General features: G+C 42.9%; 1 protein-coding gene across 1 annotated transcript in view; it reads left to right on the top strand.

The window, feature by feature from the left end:
• The window catches only part of zfhx4 (zinc finger homeobox 4), a 77,972-nt gene that overhangs the window by 10,221 nt on the left and 45,213 nt on the right, over positions 1–22,538 (top strand). Inside the window, exons 2-5 of the mRNA XM_026361770.1 lie at positions 9,926–12,464; positions 12,670–12,882; positions 13,250–13,544; positions 15,000–15,541. Of these exons, the coding sequence (XP_026217555.1) occupies positions 9,972–12,464; positions 12,670–12,882; positions 13,250–13,544; positions 15,000–15,541 (3,543 nt within the window). The 5' untranslated portion in view covers positions 9,926–9,971. The remainder of the gene's footprint in view (positions 1–9,925; positions 12,465–12,669; positions 12,883–13,249; positions 13,545–14,999; positions 15,542–22,538) is intronic.

Below are 22,538 nucleotides of genomic sequence, written 5' to 3'. Positions count from 1 at the left end.
GCATAAATAACAACTGTGCTTTCCTTGTGGTTTCTGTGAGAAGAGGGCAAACTCACAACAGCTGTCAGAAAAAGGGGGTTTGTTTAAAAAGCAAATGGCTTTGGTCTAAAGTTCATTTGGAGACCTCTCTAATTAAATAGAGAGCCAAAAGCTTAAGTTAATTAGTAATTCCCTGGGTCCAGAAATTAGACCTGTCACGAGTATTCAGGCTTTTGGAAAGCCAAAAGGTATGTGCGTCTGTGTGTTTTTTTTTTCCTCAACATATCCTGGTCCCATCTCTGTACACATGTCTACATAAATGTGTTTTCCTCTCTGCTTTTTTTTTTTTTTTTCATTTTTTTGTGAGCCCTGCACATTTTTCCTGTTGAAAAACGTAGACATTAGTGATCTTTTTGTGGCATGTCAGAGAAGTGCTTGGGTGATGTTTAAGTGAGGGGCACATAGCTTGTGGGATCAGTCAGGATACCTGCCCTATGATTATGTTTATGAATGTAATAACAGGGCTAGGGTCCCGCAGAGTACCTTCTTTAGAAAACAGTGGGGTTTGAACTTTAAGCTTTATTGTTACCCCAGGAAGGCTTTAGTCGCCATGTCTGAGAAATGTCTACACAATTAGCAAGGTGTCTCTGTACCCTTACTGTTAAGTGGAGAAGCAGATGTCTTCTCTTCTCTTCTCTTCTCTTCTCTTCTCTTCTCTTCTCTTCTCTTCTCTTCTCTTCTCTAGATATTGCAGTTGGACAGATAAGCACAGGTTATGCAAACATGAATCAGCTGACTTTGATACAATGGAGAGACAAGATGTCCTTACTTGTTCAGACAACAATGAAGCGATAACTAGTATTTGACGAGACAGCAAATGCAGTTTCATAGTTTTACTATACTCTAAGTAACTGTACTGGCAGCATTTCACTGTTCTTTAATATTTGATACTGATAACCCTTCACCAAGTAGAGCAACATTTGTGACTTTTTTTTAGCATTTCTAAAAAGAAATCGGCTTTTGGCAACAACTAACTGAAGTTGCCACATTAGTTTGTAAAGCTTAATAATTGGTTCCAACATATCAGCAGAACCCACTGCTGTTGCAAAACCAATTCCAGTGCTGGAAAAATACGTCACACTTTAATTTCAGACTGCTGAACTTGTGATGAGAGAAGTATTTTAAGAATACATTATGCCATTTTTGAGTCTTAAAATAAGTTACACATACAAGTTGTTTCATAAGTTTCATGGTTATCATAGCATAAAATAAGCAGAGAATCTGTGGCTCATGGTAGTTGATACAGTATAACCAGCCATTTATATTTGCCAGGTGGATGTGAAATGCCTGCGTCAGAGACTGCTCCCTGTGTCTGTCTGTGAGTGTGTGCTATCCTTGACTGACGTGGACAGTGTTTGCTTAACCTCTTCTGCGCTGCACTACCACGGCCTTGTCAATTTAAGTGTCTGTGTGCGTGCATGCGTGCGTGCGCGTGTGTGTGTGTGTGTATGTGTGTGTGTGAGTGAGTGAGCGTCCAGCAATGGTAGCTTTCACAGTAAAGTTTCTCTAAATAAACCTGCTGAGAGGCAGGCAGAGATACAGAGGGGTCTGAATCAACACAAATGAGTGATATTTGTTAGTTTTTCCTGAGTTGGTATATAATTGTGTGCATCTGCGCACTCCAAAGAAAACATACATAATAGAGATATTTTTCAGGCTTTGTATTTACCAGGATTATTAATTTCACACAAATAATCCCACCCTGCTACCCCCTTTTTATTGCACAGAGGTGTGTGTGTGTGTGATCTCGTGTTTTTGCCTCATCCAGAAGATAAGGCTGTGATTTATGTAACAGCTAAGCTCTTTCATATTGTGTATGTTGTACCTTACAAGAGCATGATGAGCAGGCTAGATTAATATTTATTTAGCACAGGCAAATCAAGGATTAAGCAGTCATCATTTTAGCACTAATCCATGTCTCTGGCGAGTTGCAGAGACAAAGAGAGACAGATTACCAAACACATAACGCCACAAAACCACAATTAGTTAGTGACTTACTTTCCTCAATTGCATAGAAAAAGAGATGGACAGTGACGTTTGAACTTCTCATTCTCACCCTCCTTCCTTCTTCAAAAAGCTCCCTCATTGAAATTAGTGGTGGTTTGTCTGATTCACTCATCTGACGTAAATGTGTCTCATGATCTTTCCACTGTCCGAACACACATGGGGACACACACACACACACACACACACTTAGATTCTCCCTCTCTCTCACACACACACAGACTGACACACATGCATGAGCAATGAATACTTCTTTCTTAGCTCCAACCACGTGGGAGTGGGACAGTTTGCTTATACTGTGTGACTGTGTGTGTGTGTGTGTGTGTGTGTGTGTGTGTGTGTGTGTGTGTGTGTGTGTGTGTGTGTGTGTGTGTGTGTGTGATGAGTTGTTTGGGAGTCTGTAAATAAAATTACATTCTTTGCTAATTGAGTTAAACTGCTTTGCTGGAGATGTGGCAAAAAAGAAAAAAAAAATGATGAAAGCTCCCTGTGTATGTTTTGTATTTGTATGTTGTGAGTCTGTTTGTGTTTCTGCTTGTGAGTGTGAATTTAGCACTTTCAGGTGGTCACCGGCAAACAGCTGTTTGTGTGTCAGTGTTTGCTAGTTGTGTCCTCAGGTTGCAGCATATGCAAAAGCTCACACTTAGCCTCGCAAAAGGGATAATCAAGAGAACTAAATAGTCTACGTGTATAAGTGCATTTGTCTGTGTGTGTGTTTTGTCAGCAGGGGGGCAACCCTGACATAGGGAGCAACAACAAGGAACAGCAAAGGGGCTAAAAAGAGCATTGGACAGCTGTTGCAGTGTGGCAGGGGGGAACTGGGGCAGGGATGGGGGGGGGTGCCTCCAAACTAGATGTGTAGGCGATTGAGAGAAAATAAAAAGACGAGAGATAAATAAAAAGAATGAACAGACCAGTCGTGCTGCGATAGAGAAAGACAGGGAGAAGCATAGAGGGACAGAATGCCATCCTCAGTTCCCCTTTGCCCTCCTTCCTCTCTCTCACCCAGCCACTGAATGTTAATGGCTTTTCTGCCCCCCCCCCCACCACCGCGCACACATATACACACACCAAATGCACCCCCTCACCTCTCCTCCGCTCCCTCCCCACGGACACTGGCGCATTGTTTGTGGCAGTGCTTCTGTTCTTTCAAACTTAATTACCTTCTTGCCTTTTGTGGCGTCAGGGGCTGGAAGTTTGGCTCTGTGGCAGCGGAGGTCATCACACATTCTTTGGCGGTGCATTCCCTTAATCTGGGGGGTGGCGGCGGCGGCGGCGGTGGTGGTGGTGACGGCGGAGGGGGTGAAGAGGAGAGAGGGGAAGAGAGTGGAGCTTCCACTGACGAGCTTTTCTAAGGTGGTGCACGTGTACGCACGCGTGCACGGTCATTATAGTCGGGGCATAGGCTGCCCTTTGTTTGTGCGGTTCATTTCCAATCAACCCTAATTAACTAGAGAGTGTTTCCAGATTGCCAGCAAAAATCCCCACTTTTTTCACTCCACTTGGTCTTTGCTGTTTCGAGTTTGGGGAAGGGGAGGAAAAAAATTGAGGCATTAGCTATGTAGATTGGCTTTGCCTTTGATGCTGGAAAAATCTTTAGCAAGGGCAGTAAGTGGTAACTGTGACCCAGCAGTATCTCACTGTTTATTTTCATGTTTCAGTTCGGTCTAGTTTGAAATATTGCTTCTTCAAAAGCACAAGACTTGTGCATATATTTAGACTGGACTGTGTAAGCCCAAAGTCCATTTGTAAAAAATGCTAAATCCTGTCAAAGTTTTCTTTAGTCCAAGAAAAAAAAAAGTGTCTCTGTTAAACTGTACAGGCAGCAGATAAACACTGACATTGACCTAGGATCGACGTACAAAGCACCATAATAAAAAATACTGGAAATAAATCGAACTGGGCCCTAAACTCAGCAGTGTTATAAGTACTGACTAGAGGACATGAAATGTTTTCAGCACACAGGCTGGTGTAATCTGATCCTAAGTAAGTGTTTAGGACCCATCTGTGGCTTGAGTGATATGATTGTTTTTCTTCTCAGAGACAAAAAAGACAAACATGGACTCTGGGTACAGTATTTGTTCTAACCTGGTCAACAAGTTTGTTACTGCGTACTTGACTATTTTTGTTTCCTATGATGCTCTCGTGTCACATGTTGCTGATCATTTCCCATGTTATCTAGATATATTTTTGTCTCTGACAATATCAGGTATGGACCTGAGGGCATTTGGGTGTAATGTTACCTGAGCAACCAATGAGACCAATTTACTTGTCATCAACCTGAGGGATGAAACCTGCATACCTACTCTAGGACAAAAAAAGGCCACTTCCGTCCTCTTTCTCCTCATTATCCCCATTCCTCCTCCTCCCCCTCCTCTAAACCCTTTTTTGTTCATTCTTTTGCCTTGTTTTACAATCCGAGATCATTGCTCATGTAGGCATAATTTTGATTTGCTAAAAGGCATTTTTGCAGGCTAGGTAATTTGTTCGACAAGATTCCTGCGCTAAATTGAGTGGTGCTTGCTTTAGGTGTCTGGGCCGCACCCTGAAATAATGATTGGTGTCTTTTGGTAATAAAGGCCTTTGCTCACAAGAGAGACACAGGGAAGAGGACAGACGAACAGACAAGGGTGTGGAGGGCACTGAAGGGATCTACTGCATCTAGCATCTAATATTACACCTCCAGGCAACAAACAAGGGCTGCATGAAAACCCTTTGTGAGGTTAAGAAGTAAAGAAGACAAAAACCAGTTGGTCACGCAAAAGCCCTCCCCCTCTCATCCTTTTGCAATTTTCTCCCTCTGTCCTTTATTCTAAGACTTTAAACAGAGAGCATTAGACCATCTTTTGTGATTGTGTGCATGTGTGCATATGTGTTTGTGCACGCATGCATCAGCACTCTTTGATGGCAGCCGAAGCTCCTCTCACATTGTGAGGAAGCAGATAATTCCCCTCCTCCTTCATCCACTTCGGTTTTCATCCCTCCATTTCTGCATGGCAACAAATAAACAGGTCTAATTAGACCCGAGTTGGCCTATTCATGGCACTGACAGTGGGAGATGGATGCAGGGGCTTTCACAGCGGCCTTCGCCTTTGTCTTTGGCTAACGCTTGGTGACATTTTGATAGAAGATTTGGTGTTAGACTGAGGGGCCACATACCGAGAGAGGTATGACCTTCTAGGAGACCTCAAGGAATGGACCCATAGCCATAGTCTCATGCTGTCTCCTGACTTTGTTGTTTGACTTTGCTAGCCTTCATGGATCACCTTAAAGATTCAGTCTGAATTTAATTTCACCAGTTATTAGCTGTGCTCAGATATGTCCCCACACGGTTTGCCAAGTTGAGCGAAAATAACCATTTTAGAACTGAGATGACCACATCCCGAGGCACAGATCTACCTAATTCCAGTGTTTACAGATATTATAAATATTCGCAGCAGTATTAACAGCACTGTCTGCCCTTGCATTAAAGTGTCAGACAGTTAGTGATGAAGAATATGAACCTAACAGATCCCCATGTAAACAAAGACAGCAGTGTGGCGACACTGCAATTACAGGTTTGGCATTTAACAGGCTGCAACTCTGGCTAATGTGTGACAGTCTTGACAGGAGAACAAAAGCAGGAGGAGACTTTGACATCAGTAGGAGCTCAGTACCCGGTCTGCAATGAGAACACGATTTTGTTGCACGTCATGTATTATCAGCATATTTATTACAACTGAATAAGGTAAAAAATTCCCAAGGCCTGTTTCATAGATTCTACGTACACATCAGTTTTAGTAGAATAGCTTCTTCTGTATAAACTAGGAGCGCTTTAAGAATAACCTTTGTCAGAGTGAGTAGAACATTTTGAGAAAAAAAAGTGGAGAAATCCCCTGCTTCTTCTTCTTCTTCTTCTTCTCAGGGAGCCACTGAAAAGCAGATGGAGGGATAGGAGACAGAGAGCAGAGGGGAGGGGGCCGAAAAAACAATCGGCCACGGAGTCGCTTAGCCCCTTTCTCCCATCAGAACTAACAGTGTCCAAAGCAGGCATTCTTGGGCTATTATTTGCCTCTCACTGGATCTGATCTGCCACTTTAATTACCTTATAGTGTATGTGTGTGTTTGTTTGTGTGTGTGTGTGTGTGTGTGTGTGCGTGCGCGCGCGCGCGTGCACGTGAGCCTGTGTCCAAGTGAATGTGTGTGAAAGCCAGTGGACATGCTTAATTAAAAAACAGAGGTAGGAGCGGCTCAGGCCATCTCTTTTGTTCTTCTGTTAAAAGAAGGGAACTGTTTCTGCAGTGTGGAAAATCCTGGGCTTCATTATTAGTTTCTCTCTCTCTCTCTTTTGTCTCCATGTATCTGTTGCTCTCTCTCTCTCAAATGAAAGTAGTGTGGTTGGTTAGCAGAGCGAAGGAAACCAGTGGGGGAGAGGGGGAGAGAGGGGAAGGTTTTTTAAGCTAGCTGTAACATGATCTGCCTTGAAAGGAGCGGTAGTGGGCACTACTGCTGTGAAAGGTGTGAAGCCTGGGGAGTGGAGGAAAAAAAAAAAAAGAAGCAAGTTAGATAAGTTTTCCACCATTTGTTTTTCTTGAAACAAAATGTCAGGTAATCAGCTTTGATGTAGCTGATTGCGTTATTATATCGATCTGTGCAAGTGTAAAGATTTCCGAATCTAAAATGTTACCTTGAACTCAGAGAGGGTGGATTGATACCAGAGATCTCTTTGTCCAACTTAGTTAAATTAACACATGGATCAGGATAACTTGAAATTCTTACACCGGAATATATTGCGCCACATCGCTTTTTCACAAGAGGAAATGAGATAAATAAAGAGCAAAGACTTTGGCATTTGCTAAAGTTCTGGTATCCAGTCTTCTGAAAGCAGAGAGCAGCTCTACTTTACAGTCATTACATAAGGGCCACAAAATACTGATATTCAGTGCACTCACCAAACCTCTGCTCATAATTTTATACTATATTTTTATTCTTCCTTGCTTGCACTGAACAAGCAATTTAGGCTTAGGGTCACTTATGCCATGCTTTTTGTATTTTGTGTTAATCTGGCTGTTTCACTGTGATGTGCATATATTATCTGCAAATGCAAGTAAGTGAGGAAAAAAAAAAACAAAACAATATCCAACATTAAGCATCAGTAAGGTGGTGTGACTTTGTTGGTCTGTGTTGTCTTGGTGCCAAAATGACTATTTTCAATTAGAGCCTGAGGTAACATAATAATGGACAGGTACGTTATTATTAGCAGCAAGCACACATGCAAACAGCTGCTAACCTTTTAGCGCCAGGGGTGACATGTCAGCACCAAGTGCTTAACACATTGGCTTATCCATAAGGCATAATTCCATACTTAAAGTGTTAGGAGATGCATAATTCATAAACCAAAGTGTTTTATGTCCAAGCTACAATTCAAAGGGGTTGCTCCCCAATGAAATAAGCAGTGAAATGACACCACTGACAAGTAGTAAATCCTGTCGTATATGTCGCATTAGCTCTCAAACCCACTGCTTCTGAACAGCTTTACCCTCAATCACATTTACCACAAGCACTAGTGAGAGGGACACTGGTGGAAAAATGAAAAATGGATGACAGGAGCAAGCGCACGATGTTGTTTTGTGCTAGTTGAATGTAATGGATTTATGGTAAAAAAAAAAAAAAACAACTAAATGAGCTGTAATTTGAGTAGATGTAGAAAAGCCGTATTCTCATACAGGCAGCGCAGTTATCTAAAATGAAGACATACATTTATGGAGAAATGGGCGTACAGCGTGTGTTTTAATGCCATGCATTCTTGTGGCGTAACACATGTTTCAACTCTCCTTTTTTAGAAGGCAGAACTAATTGCTGCTAATTTCCAGTTACAAGTGTGAGGTAATTTATTGGGTGCATTTAGATATCTACATGTGGAAAAATCCTAGTTGCTATCTTTAGGATCTATGTCTTGGTTTAAAAAAAAAGATAAACAGAAAAGTTTGTCTTGAATCATCCCAACAGCTAGGTTAGGCAGCGTTTCCTACTGTGCATCAGGACAGAACAGATACGTATTGGTATTAGTAGTTTAATTACTTTCAAAATGTAAAACACTAACTAGAACTATGCTTGTACATGTCACACTAAAATTCACTTTCTGCTCCTTGTGAAATTTTCTTTAATCTCCCAAAAAGGGAGACAGAAACTGAGTGAGATACAGAGAGAGAGAGAGAAAAAAAAACATAATTTCTCTGTTTTAATCTATCACTAGTCCCCACGGAATGATCTCTGGGATATATCAGATTAAACCTGATTATAGCGCGTGCACACACATGCACCCACAAACATACTCAAATACATGTTTAATTTCATTCCTCACGCTTTTACTGTCCCTCCCACTGGCTTTGTTTAGCCCTGGATTGTTGCAGATTAATCCTCTAATTGTGAGGGAGAGGGAGTGTAGAAAAAGAGAGGGAGAATTAAGCAGCAGGTGGATTGGGTTAAAGGTTAACATGGCTCTTTATAGCTTTCCTTTAATGCCGGCTCATTTACACGCAAACATCTGAAAGGTGCTAGTATTGTATAAAGAGAAAAGACAGTGGCATGCACAACTAGTTTTGTTCATTTGCTACATGTAGCAGAGCAAGAAAGTAGTTTCTTCTAAGAAGCAATGAAGTTTCAAGTATTAAGCTTTTAGTCTTGTTTTCCTTTTCTCCCCTTGCATCTCTGCCTCACTAGTTCCTTCTCGTTCTCTTTAGGTGATGAGAAATTACACCTGTGATTACAAAATGAAATTACTGTGGGGTGCTGTGTGTTTGGAGGCTTAGGAGGCTTTTTCCTATTGTGTATGTGTTTGTGTGTGCTTTACATTCGTGCCTTGTTGTGAAAAGCCAAGAGATTGAAGTAGTGAGGGGTTGAGAGATGGGCAGCCGCCCAGGACTGATAACATCTCACTGGTATTCCAAACATCATTCCTCATGGAAGCTCGTTCTCTATGCCTTTCTTTCTCTGTGTCTCTTGCTCTCTTGCCTCTTTCTTGCATTGCCCCTACATGACAATAGACCTTGTTTAATATTGTTAAATTTACATTTACAGTACAGTGCACTCTATAATATATGTTGTCCACACAATGTCTAAGTCATGCCTTCAGGGCATTAGTAGGTTGAAAGGTGCAACTCCTGACTGGTAAGAACATGCCAAGACAGATTTAGTTAGTTAGACTCTGCTAACACCAATCCACTTTTCCTCTCAAAGGAAGACACCTGCATATAAGTTGTTTCATCAGATTGACTGACTACCACTGTACTTTTAAGGGTTTACAATCATAGCTTGTAGCTTCCTGTAATAATAATCTTTTAACACTGCACAAACACAAGCAAAACTGCATTTAGCAGTTTTACACAGCGATATGTCGATCAAAAAGTCTATTTGCCAGACAATTGTGTTACTCGTGTAAACTTCCCTTACTGCCAGCTGCTGTGGGACCTTGTTCATTCATTTATACCTAATTTCCTGTTGCTTCCAAACTCTGGTCCCTAGGGGTCAACAGAAAAAAAAAAACATTTAAGGATGTTTTTTTTTTTTTTCTGTGCTTGTGGCAAGCAATCTTGGTTTGTCACTTATACAACATATATACAGTTAATATTATATGTATTTATGTACTTTGAAGTTATCATAGTACTAGCTACTTAAGAATGCTTCAGTTTCTCGGGGGCAAGTGATAATTAGATAATTGTAATGTTTTGTTGCATTTAAACCTCCTGCACTTGCATCAACATAATTAGTACTAGCATTGAATGTGAGTTTGGAATTGATTGCAGTCTAATAGGTGTTTAAGTAGTATCTCACAGTATGTGTTGTTTAACAACATTTACTAAACCTCGGTTATTGTTTCTTTCTTTGTCTTTCCTCAACTCAGGTCCCTGTTAAACTGGATGAGATGAGATCCCTATGTAGCGGTTGTCATGGCAACTTGTGACTCTCCCCCTATGGTGTCATCACGGCAGCAGGAACATGGTTGCCAGAGGCTGGACACTGCTGCTGAGGACAACTCTGTCATCTCCATGGAGACCAGTGTCACCAAAAGCAACAATGCTAACAACAACAACCAATCGTCACCTGCTGCCATTGGAGAGCCAGAAAATGGCCTTGGAGAGCCTGCTGTGAGCCCCCTGAGGTCTACCCCCACCACTGTCAGTGCAACTATCGACTCTGTAATGGAACAGAGTCGGAGAGAAAGCTTTACTACTGGTAACAAAGGGAGTGTTACCGGGACTTTACCAGGAGTAGGAGGAGGAGCAGCTTTGGGTTCGGACTGTTCTGCCATTGCCACATCTCCTGTGGCACCGACAAAGGAGATCCCCTGCAACGAATGTTCTAGTTCCTTCTCCAGTTTACAAAAATATATGGAGCACCACTGCCCCAACGCCCGCCTGCCTACTACTGGAGGTCATGAGGAGGGTGAGGAGGTTGAAGGGATGGTGGGTGATAGTGAAGATGAAGTAGAACGTGAGGTGGGTGGTGCAGAAGAGGGGGAAATGAACAGTGAAGTTGAGATGGAAGAGGATAGCGATGTGGAGAACCTGTGTGGCGAGATCATCTACCAGCCCGATGGCTCTGCCTTCATTCTGGAGGACTCCAAAGAGCAGCGTGGCAACCAGGGGGGGCTCTCTGGGGCTCTCCATTTCAGGGGCCTGCTGTCCCCCCAGACCTTCCCCAGTGTCCAGGCCAGCAGTGGCCAGAGTGGCCTGAGCCCAGGGGGGGAGCGGTTGGAGCAGCCAGCTGCACACATGTCCTTCTACCCCCAGATCATCAACACCTTCCACATCGCCTCATCCCTGGGAAATAAATCCCTAGTGACCGACCACCCCTCCTTCCCAAATACCTCAGCTGGAGGGCTGGCGGGCGCTGGTCCCGTGTTGCACAGTTTCCGTGTCTATGACCTCCGCCACAAGAATGACAAAGACTATCTGACGGCGGATGGTGCAGCCAAAAACTCCTGTGTGTCCAAAGATGTCCCCAACAATGTGGATTTGTCCAAGTTTGAGGGCTGTGTGGCCGATGGGCGGCGGAAACCTGTGCTGATGTGTTTCCTGTGCAAGCTGTCTTTTGGCTACAGCCGTTCCTTTGTGACACATGCTGTCCATGACCACCGTATGACCCTGAATGAGCAGGAGCAGAAGCTGCTGAGCAACAAGCATGTCTCTGCCATCATCCAGGGCATCGGAAAGGACAAAGAACCTCTTATAAGCTTTCTGGAACCAAAAAAAACCCCCAACTCTGTGCTACCCCACTTTCCCACACCTGCCAACTTCCTAGGGCCAGACACAGGGCTCCGTGGCTTATGGAATGCTCTCCACAGTAGTGGGGAGAATGCCGACTCCCTTCAGGCAGGTTTTGCCTTCCTGAAAGGCAGTGCCAGCAGCTCCTCCAATGACCAAACCCCCAGAACACAAACCATGCCAAAGGCTGAGAACAACCCAAACCTCGGGGGAGGGGCTGGTGCCTGCAGAACCCCCAGTGGGAGTTCTGCTGCTGCTGCTGCTGCCGCCACTGGCAACCTGGAAGGTCGTAATTCTGATAGTGACTGCAAAGGCCACGTTAGAGATACATGCACTTTGCAACCCAATCGGCCGGACCTGAGCCAGTACCCGCCCATCAAGCTGGAGCCCGGTGGAGTGGGAGGAGAAAGTCCAGACCAGGAGGATGATTCCTACTCCAATGATGGCGGAGTAGAAATGGAGGCAGATGAGGAGGAAGAACAGACGATGACCATGGCGTTGACAGGCAGACGGGACGACAGCACCAGTAGCAAAGATTTCCCTCTCTTAAACCAAAGTATTTCCCCCCTTTCCAACAGTATGCTGAAGTTTAACAGTGACAAGGGCGCCGCATCCACTTCCTCTTCCTCTTTGCCTCTGCGTGAGAAGCTTGGGATGGAGAACAGCCGCCTGTCCGCTGCCCTGTCAGCTGCCAGAGAACGAGAGAGTAGCAATGACTCGACCAGTGAAGCCCTGACAGGAAGGGATGGATCGTCGCCATCCTCCCACCCTCTTGATATGATGATGTTGCGCAGAGATGATGAGAGTCCCGGACCTCTGCATCAACACACAGGCAATCCTGGTACGCCTGGAACCCCAGGGACACCTGGTACTCCTGGTCCAGGTGAAGGGTCTCCAGGTAGTGGAGTGGAGTGTCCAAAGTGTGACACAGTCTTGGGATCCTCCCGATCTCTGGGAGGGCATATGACGATGATGCATTCTCGCAATTCCTGCAAGACATTGAAGTGTCCCAAGTGTAATTGGCACTACAAGTACCAGCAGACATTGGACGCCCATATGAAGGAGAAACATCCAGAGTCTGGTGGATCATGTGTGTACTGCCGAACAGGACAGCCTCACCCTCGTTTAGCCAGGGGAGAAAGCTATACCTGTGGATACAAGCCTTTCCGCTGTGAGGTCTGTCCACCTAAATTTCCATCTCTCTACTCAATTGGAAATTCAGTGTCAGAAGCAAGCAAGAGCCATATAAATGTGTTTATCTTTCTATTCTTAACTAACTTATTTTTTCCAACAATAGGGGAGATCACAATTGTCATACAAAATAATTTATCTACGCATATAAAGTCCACCAAGCATGACTGTTTTAATTCTTCTCTTTTAGGTATGCAACTACTCAACCACCACCAAAGGCAACCTTAGCATCCACATGCAGTCGGACAAGCATCTGAACAACGTACAAACGCTCCAGAATGGTGGCAGTGAGGCACAATACAACCACAACCATACCAACCCTGTGCCCAGTGCCAGTCTTAGTGGAGGCTGTGGTGCTCCCTCACCATCTAAACCCAAACAGAAGCCCACTTGGCGCTGTGAGGTAATGAAACAAACAAAGCGTCATTGTAAGCCTGCAGCAGCAACATACCAATTTCCTTGTTGCACTGTCTACACAATGAGTCAGTTATTCCCCTTTGTGTCACTGTGTCTATTACCTTTCTTAGCTTTGTCATTATTAAACAGGAATTGTCTTACATTTTGGGCGTATCGCCAAGTATTGTAGAACCATAATACATTCATAATTATTAATGCATTACTAAAATACTTTTTGTTTCTTTTTTTATTATTATATAAATCTATATGATAAATTAACCATATGTTTTAATACAAAATAATCATTTATTTAGTGTAACATAGTGCTTACCTTATATAAAAATGTTTTAAGTATTCCGTCTCGTTTCCAACAGGTGTGTGACTATGAGACCAATGTGGCACGGAACTTGCGAATCCATATGACCAGCGAGAAACACATGCACAACATGATGCTGCTCCAGCAGAACATGAAGCAGATCCAACACAGTCTCCATCTGGGCCTGGCCCCAGCTGAGGCAGAGCTTTACCAGTACTACCTGGCTCAAAACATGGGCCTGGCAGGTGTAAAACTGGAGAACCCAGCTGGCAGCAGCGGTCCGGACACCCAGATCATGATTAACCCGTTCCAGCTAGATCCTGCGACTGCAGCTGCTCTTGGATCTGGTCTAAGTAAGTAAGATGCTAGATTGAAATTAAACATGGGGTTGCATGTCCTAGTATTTGTTCTTTCATTTTCCTCTGCTAAGATGCCATTTGAGTGTTGTTTACTTTGTCTTTTTTTCCTAATTTTTTTCCGTGCCCTCCCATCTTTTAATACTGCCATTCTTTCTACCTTGCCCTCCTTGCTGCACCCTTTTCTTTTTCTCTTTTCCTCTTATCTCAGCTCTCATATTGTCCCGCTGTCATTGTCTCCTTTCTTTGACCCCTCTCACTGATTAAAAAATGATTATGAGATGCCACATGAGAATTATTCTTAATCTTTCGTTTGTAATTTTCTTAAGTCAGCTTAACCCAACCCCCTTCATCCCCAAATACACACACCACAAAACCTTCACTCACCCTGGAGAGAACACACACACATGTACACACAATTACACATGCTCTCACACAGCAGGAAGCAGATTCCCGTAGGAGTGAGAGAGATTTAACAATGACCCTGCAGTGTAACACACCCACTCCCTCCTCTAGTGTGGAGGTCACAGCCCAGCCAGCAGTTGTACTCTCAGTGAATTACACTGATAACACACAGTTCCCCAGAGATGATGATTAGATGTTGTGAGCAGGATATGTATATATTTAAATACTTACAATTGCACACACAAATACACACATAAATGAAGGATGAAAGAAGTATGAAGCGTGTGAAAGATGAACGTGCATGCTTACATGCTGATACAGTAGAAAAGAGAAAAAAAAATCTGATGTAATTGGTAAATCCTCTGAGCTCTGTTGAGACATTACTAAAGAAAGACATGATGAGCTTTGGTAGCATGTAAAGAGACACAATGGAAGGATCAAACGAAAGAGTTAATTACATTTGCATGTATGGCAGATGTGTTTTTTGTCCTAGATTGGGTGGGCAGGAGAAAAAACAAAACGTGTAAAACATTGATCAGCTTTTAAAGTCTGTGTGTGGATGTGTGAAAAGCCTGAAGCCCTAAAACCGTTGTCCCACCATTGCTGAGAGCAGTAATTAAAGCTACCTGATGAGCGAGTTAGCAAGTTGAAAAGGATGATTGTAATTGATCCTGATTCAATCCTATTAGGGTTTTTTATAGACAAGACTTTGTAAGGCGCCCTAGTCTTCTGTGAGGCTTTATTTTATCAAATCCTTTTGTGTGAGAGAGCGTGCATTGAAGATTCACTTCTCTCTCCACACTTAATTTCATTTAATAAAAAGAGCCTTTTCTCTTTCTCTCTATCCTTTAACCCTCTCTTTGCATGGGAACCTTTTCAACCGAGATTTGTCTCATACGTCTTTGTTTTTATGTATCATTCCTCCTGCTCTGCATAGTGCCTGCCTTCTGTCTGACATGGTATCCCACTGTGCCTTTATGTACTGTATGTAATTCTTCTGCAATTTAACTTTCATTGTCTAACCAGCATTTTCACTGTTTTCCACAGTGAACAGTGACCTATCAGCGGAGTTGCGTCTTGCCAGTGGTCAACTGATGGCAGACGACCTATCTCTGGTGTCCTCGGGTGCAATGGGGGGCATGTCCTCATCAGACGCCTCCCTCTCCTCCTTGTCACCACCTATAAATGACCCCTCGCTGTGCCTCTACCAGTGTGCTGTGTGCAACTGCTACTCCACGGACAGCCTGGAGGCTCTCAACGCTCACGTCAATGCAGAGCGCTCTTTGCCCGAAGAGGAGTGGCGCTGCGTGGTGGGTGACGTCTACCAGTGCAAGCTCTGCAGCTACAACACACAGCTTAAGGCCAACTTTCAGCTGCACTGCAAGACAGACAAGCACATGCAGAAGCACCAGCTGGTGGCCCACATCAAGGAGGGAGGCAAGGCCAACCAGTGGAGATTAAAGTGTGTGGCCATTGGCAACCCCGTGCACCTCAAGTGCAATGCCTGTGACTACTACAGCAACAGCGTGGATAAACTGAGGCTACATGCCACCAACCAGAGGCATGAGGCTGCCATCCGACTTTACAAGGTAAAAACAGCACTTTTTTTAGTGTCCTGCAGAAACATGAGTTCTCTAATCTTGGCTTAAAAAAAAACCTCAGCAATACAAAAAAAAAAAAAAAAAAAAACAGACTATGTATGAGGAAGAAAATGTTTATGATGTTTTATGCAGAGAAAAAAAGAAGATTCATTGTTTTTGTAGGACACTGACAGTTTATTATGTAAAATACAGCACAAAATAAAACTAGTGTGTATCTGAGGGGAACCCCGCTCATTTTAAGTTCAAACTCACATGTTTTTGTTTATACAAATTTACCCCATCCCCTTAACTACTGTGTCACTTGGATATAAAGTTCCCATGAGAATGGAATGACAGAGATGGAAAGGTCACTGGTGGAGTACCCAGGACGATTTCCATCATGGGTAAATTTCCTGCTTGTGACCAGCTGGCACTGCTGTTAGGGGACTGTTAATTATACGCAAGTCACGTACTATCAGAGTTTGAAATGTTTCAAAGTTTTGATTGTCTTCAGCTGGCTTTGAGCTTTGTTTTTCCATCTGTAAATAATTCTGGAATAATTCAAGAATTTGTTTTCATGAGAAGGGTGTAGAGCCATATTAACAACTTGGTTTTGCATTGACAGTGACACAATAAAAGTGGGGACTACCGCACTGTATGCATGTTACTAATATTTGATCTTTGATCATGCACAAATTAAAAATTTTAGAAAGGTTTTTTTATATACTGTTACTTTTTAATAATTGGGAAAATTGAATATGTGAATTTTTAGTGAAATTATACATGTGTAAATCTATTTTATGTTACACATGTCTTAATTAATCTTTCCAAAAACATTAAATACTTCACACTCTGAAAAATTACCTGTTTCTGCAAAGAAATGCCATGACACCTTATATTTAGTATCTTCTTCTCCCTCTGTATATTTAAGGTGATTTAGTTTGTCAGACATCTACTTCAGTTTAATGGGATGCTGTTACATTTCCGAGGCCTTGACCTACAGGACACGATCAAGTGCATTACATTAATGAGGATTTCTTTACTACTGTACGCAACATTTGGCAGTGGGAGGTGTTTGTGTGTTTGTGTTGTAGCTTAAATGTAGAGACAATGTTAGTAAGAAGTTACAAACAATAAGATTCTATTGATTTACAGCTAAAATACAGCTACAGTTATATTTCTATACAGATTTCGCTTCTCTGCTATTTTAGGTAGAGTTCTTTTTTTGCTTCTATTTAAGTGTTTTAAATTTGAAGTGTATTCGACATATTTGATATAATTTTATTTTGTTTTGTTTTTGGAATTTAAAGCCTGCAGCTGCATTTATTCTGAAGTCTGTGACTGATTCTTACTTGAGTGGATTAAGTATATTGGCATTCTTAGAGTTATTTAAAACAGTTGTAGTTGACTTAAACAGGATGTACATATTGACACAGGATTGGCCGACACTCTGGCAAACGCAGATATTGGCAAAGGGGTGAGTTGAGGATGTCTGTTCTAAGGGATTATTCACTAATTGCATTGAAATATTGTACATTTCTAAGTTCTTAGCGGAATTGCAGCTTGTACATTTGCTAAACTATAGGATCAGCTTGATTAGTCCATAATAATCAGGCCGTTCTTACTGTCAGAGGTCTAGGTGTGTGTGTCTCTGTGTAGTCATGTAGGCGTGCATTTTGGAGTCTTGAGCCCCTTTTAGCAGCTGTTTTAAGTTGATTTAATATGAGGCAATATCCAGATAGGTTACCTTGGCAGCCATTTGCAAAGAAAGCTATTTATATCAGTTGTGATTAAATGTACAAACCCAAGAAGCACAATCAACAGTACAGAAATGAAAGAAAAAAAGCTTGTCCGGACATAATTCCCAAGTTCTCATTATGCTTTTCAAGAAAGTTGCGTAAAACAAGGGAGTATCGCTTTAGGCACGTATAAACACCAGTTTAGCAAAAGCAAGTGAGGGTCATCCTAGTGCCCCCTCTGTGCGCCCGTACACCCCTGTACCTCATCTACCCACCCAACTACCCCACTGGCCTCAACAAATCTGTTCTACAGATGACGCTTTTAATGCTTCTGGCAAAAGTCCCACTATTTTACCCACGGACATGTGGTAGTAAAGCAAAACGAAGGGGAGAGAAAGCATAGAGCGGCAGAGCAAGAGCAGAGGAAAAAAAAATCATTTCTTTATTTGACCAGAAAAATACCTCTCCTTTCATGTATTGGCAGAGGTGAAAAGCACATGGGGATGGAGGTAGCTTGGCAGGGCGCATAAAAGATCCAAGTGTTGACGACTTTACCATCTGGTTTTTTGGAAACACAGAATATCTTTATAGCATGGGAAACCATTTGAAGATACAAACAATAAGCATATTCAGGAAATTTTATGGCTGCTTTGTAGCAGCCATGGAGTACTTCTAAAGGGAATTGAGATTTTAAAAGTTAGATTTTTTTTCCACACTTTGAAACAGCAAGAGGGAAATGTCATTAGCAGCGCATGGACATCAAGTCATCTGGTGTCCAGGGCACAGCAGGTGGCACAGGAAGTTATAGGCCTTATTTGGAAAACTGCTTATTGGAGAGGAAATGTAGGAAATTTGATATTTGTTTTAAATCCAAATATTACAGCACGCTGTGTATTGTCACAACAGCTCTCGAGATACAAAGTTAGTAAAATGTGGTGTCAATGCTATACATGGTAAAATGGAATATGCTATGTTATGGAGTACAGCATACTAGCAGTGTGTGTGGTACGCTCTGCATTAAGTTGTGTCGTAGCATAGCGTGTCCATAGTTGGCCTGGCCCATGTTTAGCTTAGCATTAAGTATGATGATGTATGGCTTCGTTATGATTTTTAATAACAAACACTGGCCTTAATGCACATGGAGATGAGGGTAAATCTGTCAGTGCCATTCATGAGTGCTGGAGGGCTAAGTAGGGGGTTTAGTTTGTAGTGAACATGTGTGTTTGTGTGTGTGTGTGTCCACAGAGCTTTGAGGTTGAGATCTGGGCTGTACTTTCCCCTGGGTCATTAGAAGTTGAAAATGTTCATGGTCAATGTGGCATGGTCAAGGACCACACACACACGTGTACACATACTCCGTGTCTCATTGGCCATGGCACCTGTTTCTCAGATGGCTCTCTGAATAAATCTTAAACTGTCCCCAGCCGCAACCACCCCACCCAACTCTGTCTTTCCAGCTTTCCATCATAATTCAAGTGGAAATGGACGTCCAGGGCCCACTGCACATGTCTATATCTCTGTTTTTCTTCTCATTATTTCCCCCCTTCCTCCCTCACACTGTCCTTTGAACTAAAAATCTTATGCTCATAAAATGCTCAACATTTTATGATAGAGAAGGGGAAGAGTGGGAGTGGAGAGGACATTTAGACGGAGTGCTTTGTTAGTGGGACACATAGAATAAGAACAGACATAGACAGTGTCTCTTTCCCTCTGTTTCCTCCTGATGCTGTCTCACACTCTTTCCCTCTGTCCTTCCTGTTCTCTTTGTTTTGTGTTTGACTCTCTCATTCCCCCTCTCTCTTTCCATGTCTCCCCTGGGGACCCACAGATAGGCCATCTCATTACCCATGATCCTCTTGGCAACACCATGGCTGGGAAATGAGGGGTAGGGGGGGTGGATTAAATGAGGGAGTGATGGGACGAGGAAAGAATGGAAGGAAACGAAGAAGAGGAAGAGGAAAAGGAGACTGGCTTTGCAGATGCATCAAAGAAGTCCCCCCTTTTCTCATTTTCATCACTTCCTTTGTATTTTCTTTTTTTCCATCTGCCAAGAGACATTTTTTCTTTCAATCTTCCAACTCTTCCCCTCCTTCCTCACATTTTATTCCATCTCCCTGAGATGGAGATGGCTGTGCTTATGCATCAGTGATATTAAGTCTACCGCTGTGCCTTGGCTATTAGCAAGGGTCAACCCTGCCCACTCTCATTTGAAAATCAAATGGCCCTATATATATGCAGCCCAAATTATTGGACTGTCATTTGGACTTGTGTGATGGGGAAATGGACAGGAGATTGGCTCCCATAGATTTGCATAAAAAACCATTGTGCTGGTCCCTGGAATAGAAAAGAGACTGGATCTATTACACATGCATGGTACCATTAATGACATACTGTATATATATATATATATATATAAATGCATACAGAGGTATAGCATTACATTAATAGAAGCCCACTTATGAATAAAGTAACTGCATACACATCTACACACAGTTTTGGTATTAAGATGCCATTTTCCTCTTGGACCCATGTCGGCTTGTTCCAAACACCTCACCGTGTCCTTGTCGCAGACAGACTTAAAGAGTTGCTATTCTCTTCAAAAACACTTCACTGGATGCTACTTGACTGCAAGATATAGATTTTCATGTTCTGTCATGGAGATGGATGATGCAGCCAAGAGTTCAGCGCTGTGAACCTTAGCAGACGAATGGATTCACTTCAGTGTTTATGCCGGTAACGTTGTCTTTCTGCGTGTCTCTTTCCGCATCTTTCATTTCTTCATGTTGTTCTTTTGCTTAGTCTCTTTCTCTGTCCCCCTCTCTCTCTCTCTCTCTCTCTCCCTCTTTCTCTGGTACACGAGGCAAAGAGACGCCGTTTAGTAGATTATTCAAATCGTCTCCTCTTTCACCTGCATGGAGATTACAATGGAAATCTGTCAGAGGTCGGGGGGTGGTGAAGTGGGATACTGAGGGTGGTGGCTAATTAAAGCATAAAAGCAGGTGTGTGGATGTGTGTGTTTGTGTGTGTACTTGGTCGCTTTGTGTGTTTGACAGAGAGCCTTGAAAGGATGGACTTCTCCACCCTCCCCCTTCTTTGTAATAATCCTCATAGATATTAATAAGAGTTGCATCCATTCTTCCTTTAACGCCTTAACCAGATGGCCAGCACAGCATTTCTGTGTGTGAGTGTGTGAGTGTGTGTGTGTGTGTGTGTGTGTGTGTGTGTGTGTGTGTGTGTGTCCAGCTTTGGCCCAACTCCTGACTGACACTCTCATATGTAATGCTTAATTACCCTAGACCCCCCCCCCCCCCCCCCCATCCTCCCTGCTACTGAAGTCTCCGGTGAATTAGTTGGGGGTGCACCTCTCACTCCATAGCAAGGTGTGTTCTTCTGTGTTCAAGACAAAGAAACAGAAAGCGTCAGTTTTCTCTATTAATAAGCAGATGTGATACTCTTCATAATCATTCTGAACCCTCACTGGGACCTAGAGACATTTGAGATGGTCCGGGTCTGGACAGGGCCAAGCCAAGGGGGAGGGTTAGTGTCTTCCAGAGCAGCGGAAGGAAGGGAATATGTCTGGGATGTGGGAACAAAGCAACTGGCAGGAGTTTGTCTTTTTTCCCTTCGCTCATCTGAACCCTTGCCCCCTCGCTGTATATTCATCCTAACACCCACCCAGATACACACTTCACTTATTCTCCTTCCATGCTTCTACCCCTCCCCACATACACTTGTCTTCCTCCTCTCTTCAGTCTTGATCATCCTGTTGGGACAAAGATAACAAGGGTGTTTAATAAAAAACGGAAACAGTAATTACCAAAGAAGGCACATAATCTCAAATATGATCTCTCGGGGCATGTTGTCTTCGTGTTTGATGCCTTGATTTGATCAGTGCTGCCTCAGACAGATCATGTGGCAGCGAGATCAAACACATGTTTTTGTGAAAGTTCATTAACTTTTCTTTTGAAATCACCCAACATTAAATGTGGGCCTAATTTGTATGAGTACTCATAAAATCTCTTAAGTCTCTTTACTGTATGTGTTAATTATGGAAAGATGAGTGCTTTATTTTCGAAATAGTTTAAATGTTACATCAGCTTAAGAATGGCATCGAGATTGCACAATCACACTTTTCTCCTCTCATGAAGCTATCAGGATATTGATATGGACAAAGTTGAACTGAAATACTCCTCAGTGCCCTTCTAAATCAATAATTGATCGATTGGAGGTAATTGTGCCTCCCTTGGAACGGTCCCAAGTCTCTCTCACTTTCTCTCTCCTTTTCACACCCTCTCTGTCATTATCAGCATGTGGCCCAGTATTCGGCATTTCAGCATTCCAGCTGTAATTGATTTTAACCATTAGGTGCTCAGTGAATAGATAAGTAGTGGGAGATATTTGATTATATGGCGATGGGGGGAAGGATTGAGGGATGTTGTCATAGAGCTGGAGAAAGAGGAACTGACCTGTCCTGCTGTCTATCCGTCACTACCACTGGCCTTCCATCCTTGGAGCAGCACAATACAGCTGACCTCCTGTGAGTTCAAGCAGCTTAGTTTCTGCAAAGTAATCCCTAATGCTTTGAAATAGACCTGATAGAAAGCCCACTTACTTGTTCAGGATTAATGTGGGTTGTGTGTGAGTTGTGTGTGGGGTTGGGTGAGGGTCTTGAATTTTCAGCACATTTAGTTCAGTGAACTGGTTGGAATGACCATATTCTACTCTAATTGTGGACTAAGGAGTAGATCGTCTTTAAAAGCATTTCATACTCTCTCAGCAGCGAGATGGGACACAGAATTTAACAGCCTTGTATAATGTCAGCTGCCATACATTAATATACTCCCCTTCTCCATTGTTTATGTTTTAGAGGTACTATGCTGGTGGTCAGAACACTATTATTCCTCCCAGTTGTTGCCCATCCCCTAGGGGAGGACATTTTGAATCTTAGTGTAGCCGAGGGTGGTATTGCTTTCCGACTGTTTTCTGAAGATGGGTCTGATTTTTTTTTTTTTTTTTTTTTAACTCCGTGCTTTCTCCCCTTTTCCTCAGTCTGGCAGGAGTGTTGGTTAGAACCAGGGCTAGGGGCGGATGGGGGAGTGGTGGGGGAACAAAGGCAAACATTTGAGTAATCTTCAAAGAGCCCATTGGTATGTTGAGTGGACACTGGTATGCGGACTGAGGCTGAGGCTTTTTCAGGGGAAAACAATATCTTTCCTTTAGACAGCCGCGGCCTGGGCAAACACTACCAGCCAGGCAACTCTGCCTAG

The sequence above is a fragment of the Anabas testudineus genome, chromosome 2 (genome assembly GCF_900324465.2).
Source record: "Anabas testudineus chromosome 2, fAnaTes1.2, whole genome shotgun sequence".
NCBI lineage: Eukaryota > Metazoa > Chordata > Actinopteri > Anabantiformes > Anabantidae > Anabas > Anabas testudineus.
Note: the sequence above shows the minus strand (reverse complement) of the source record. Positions and strands in the feature narration are given on the sequence as shown.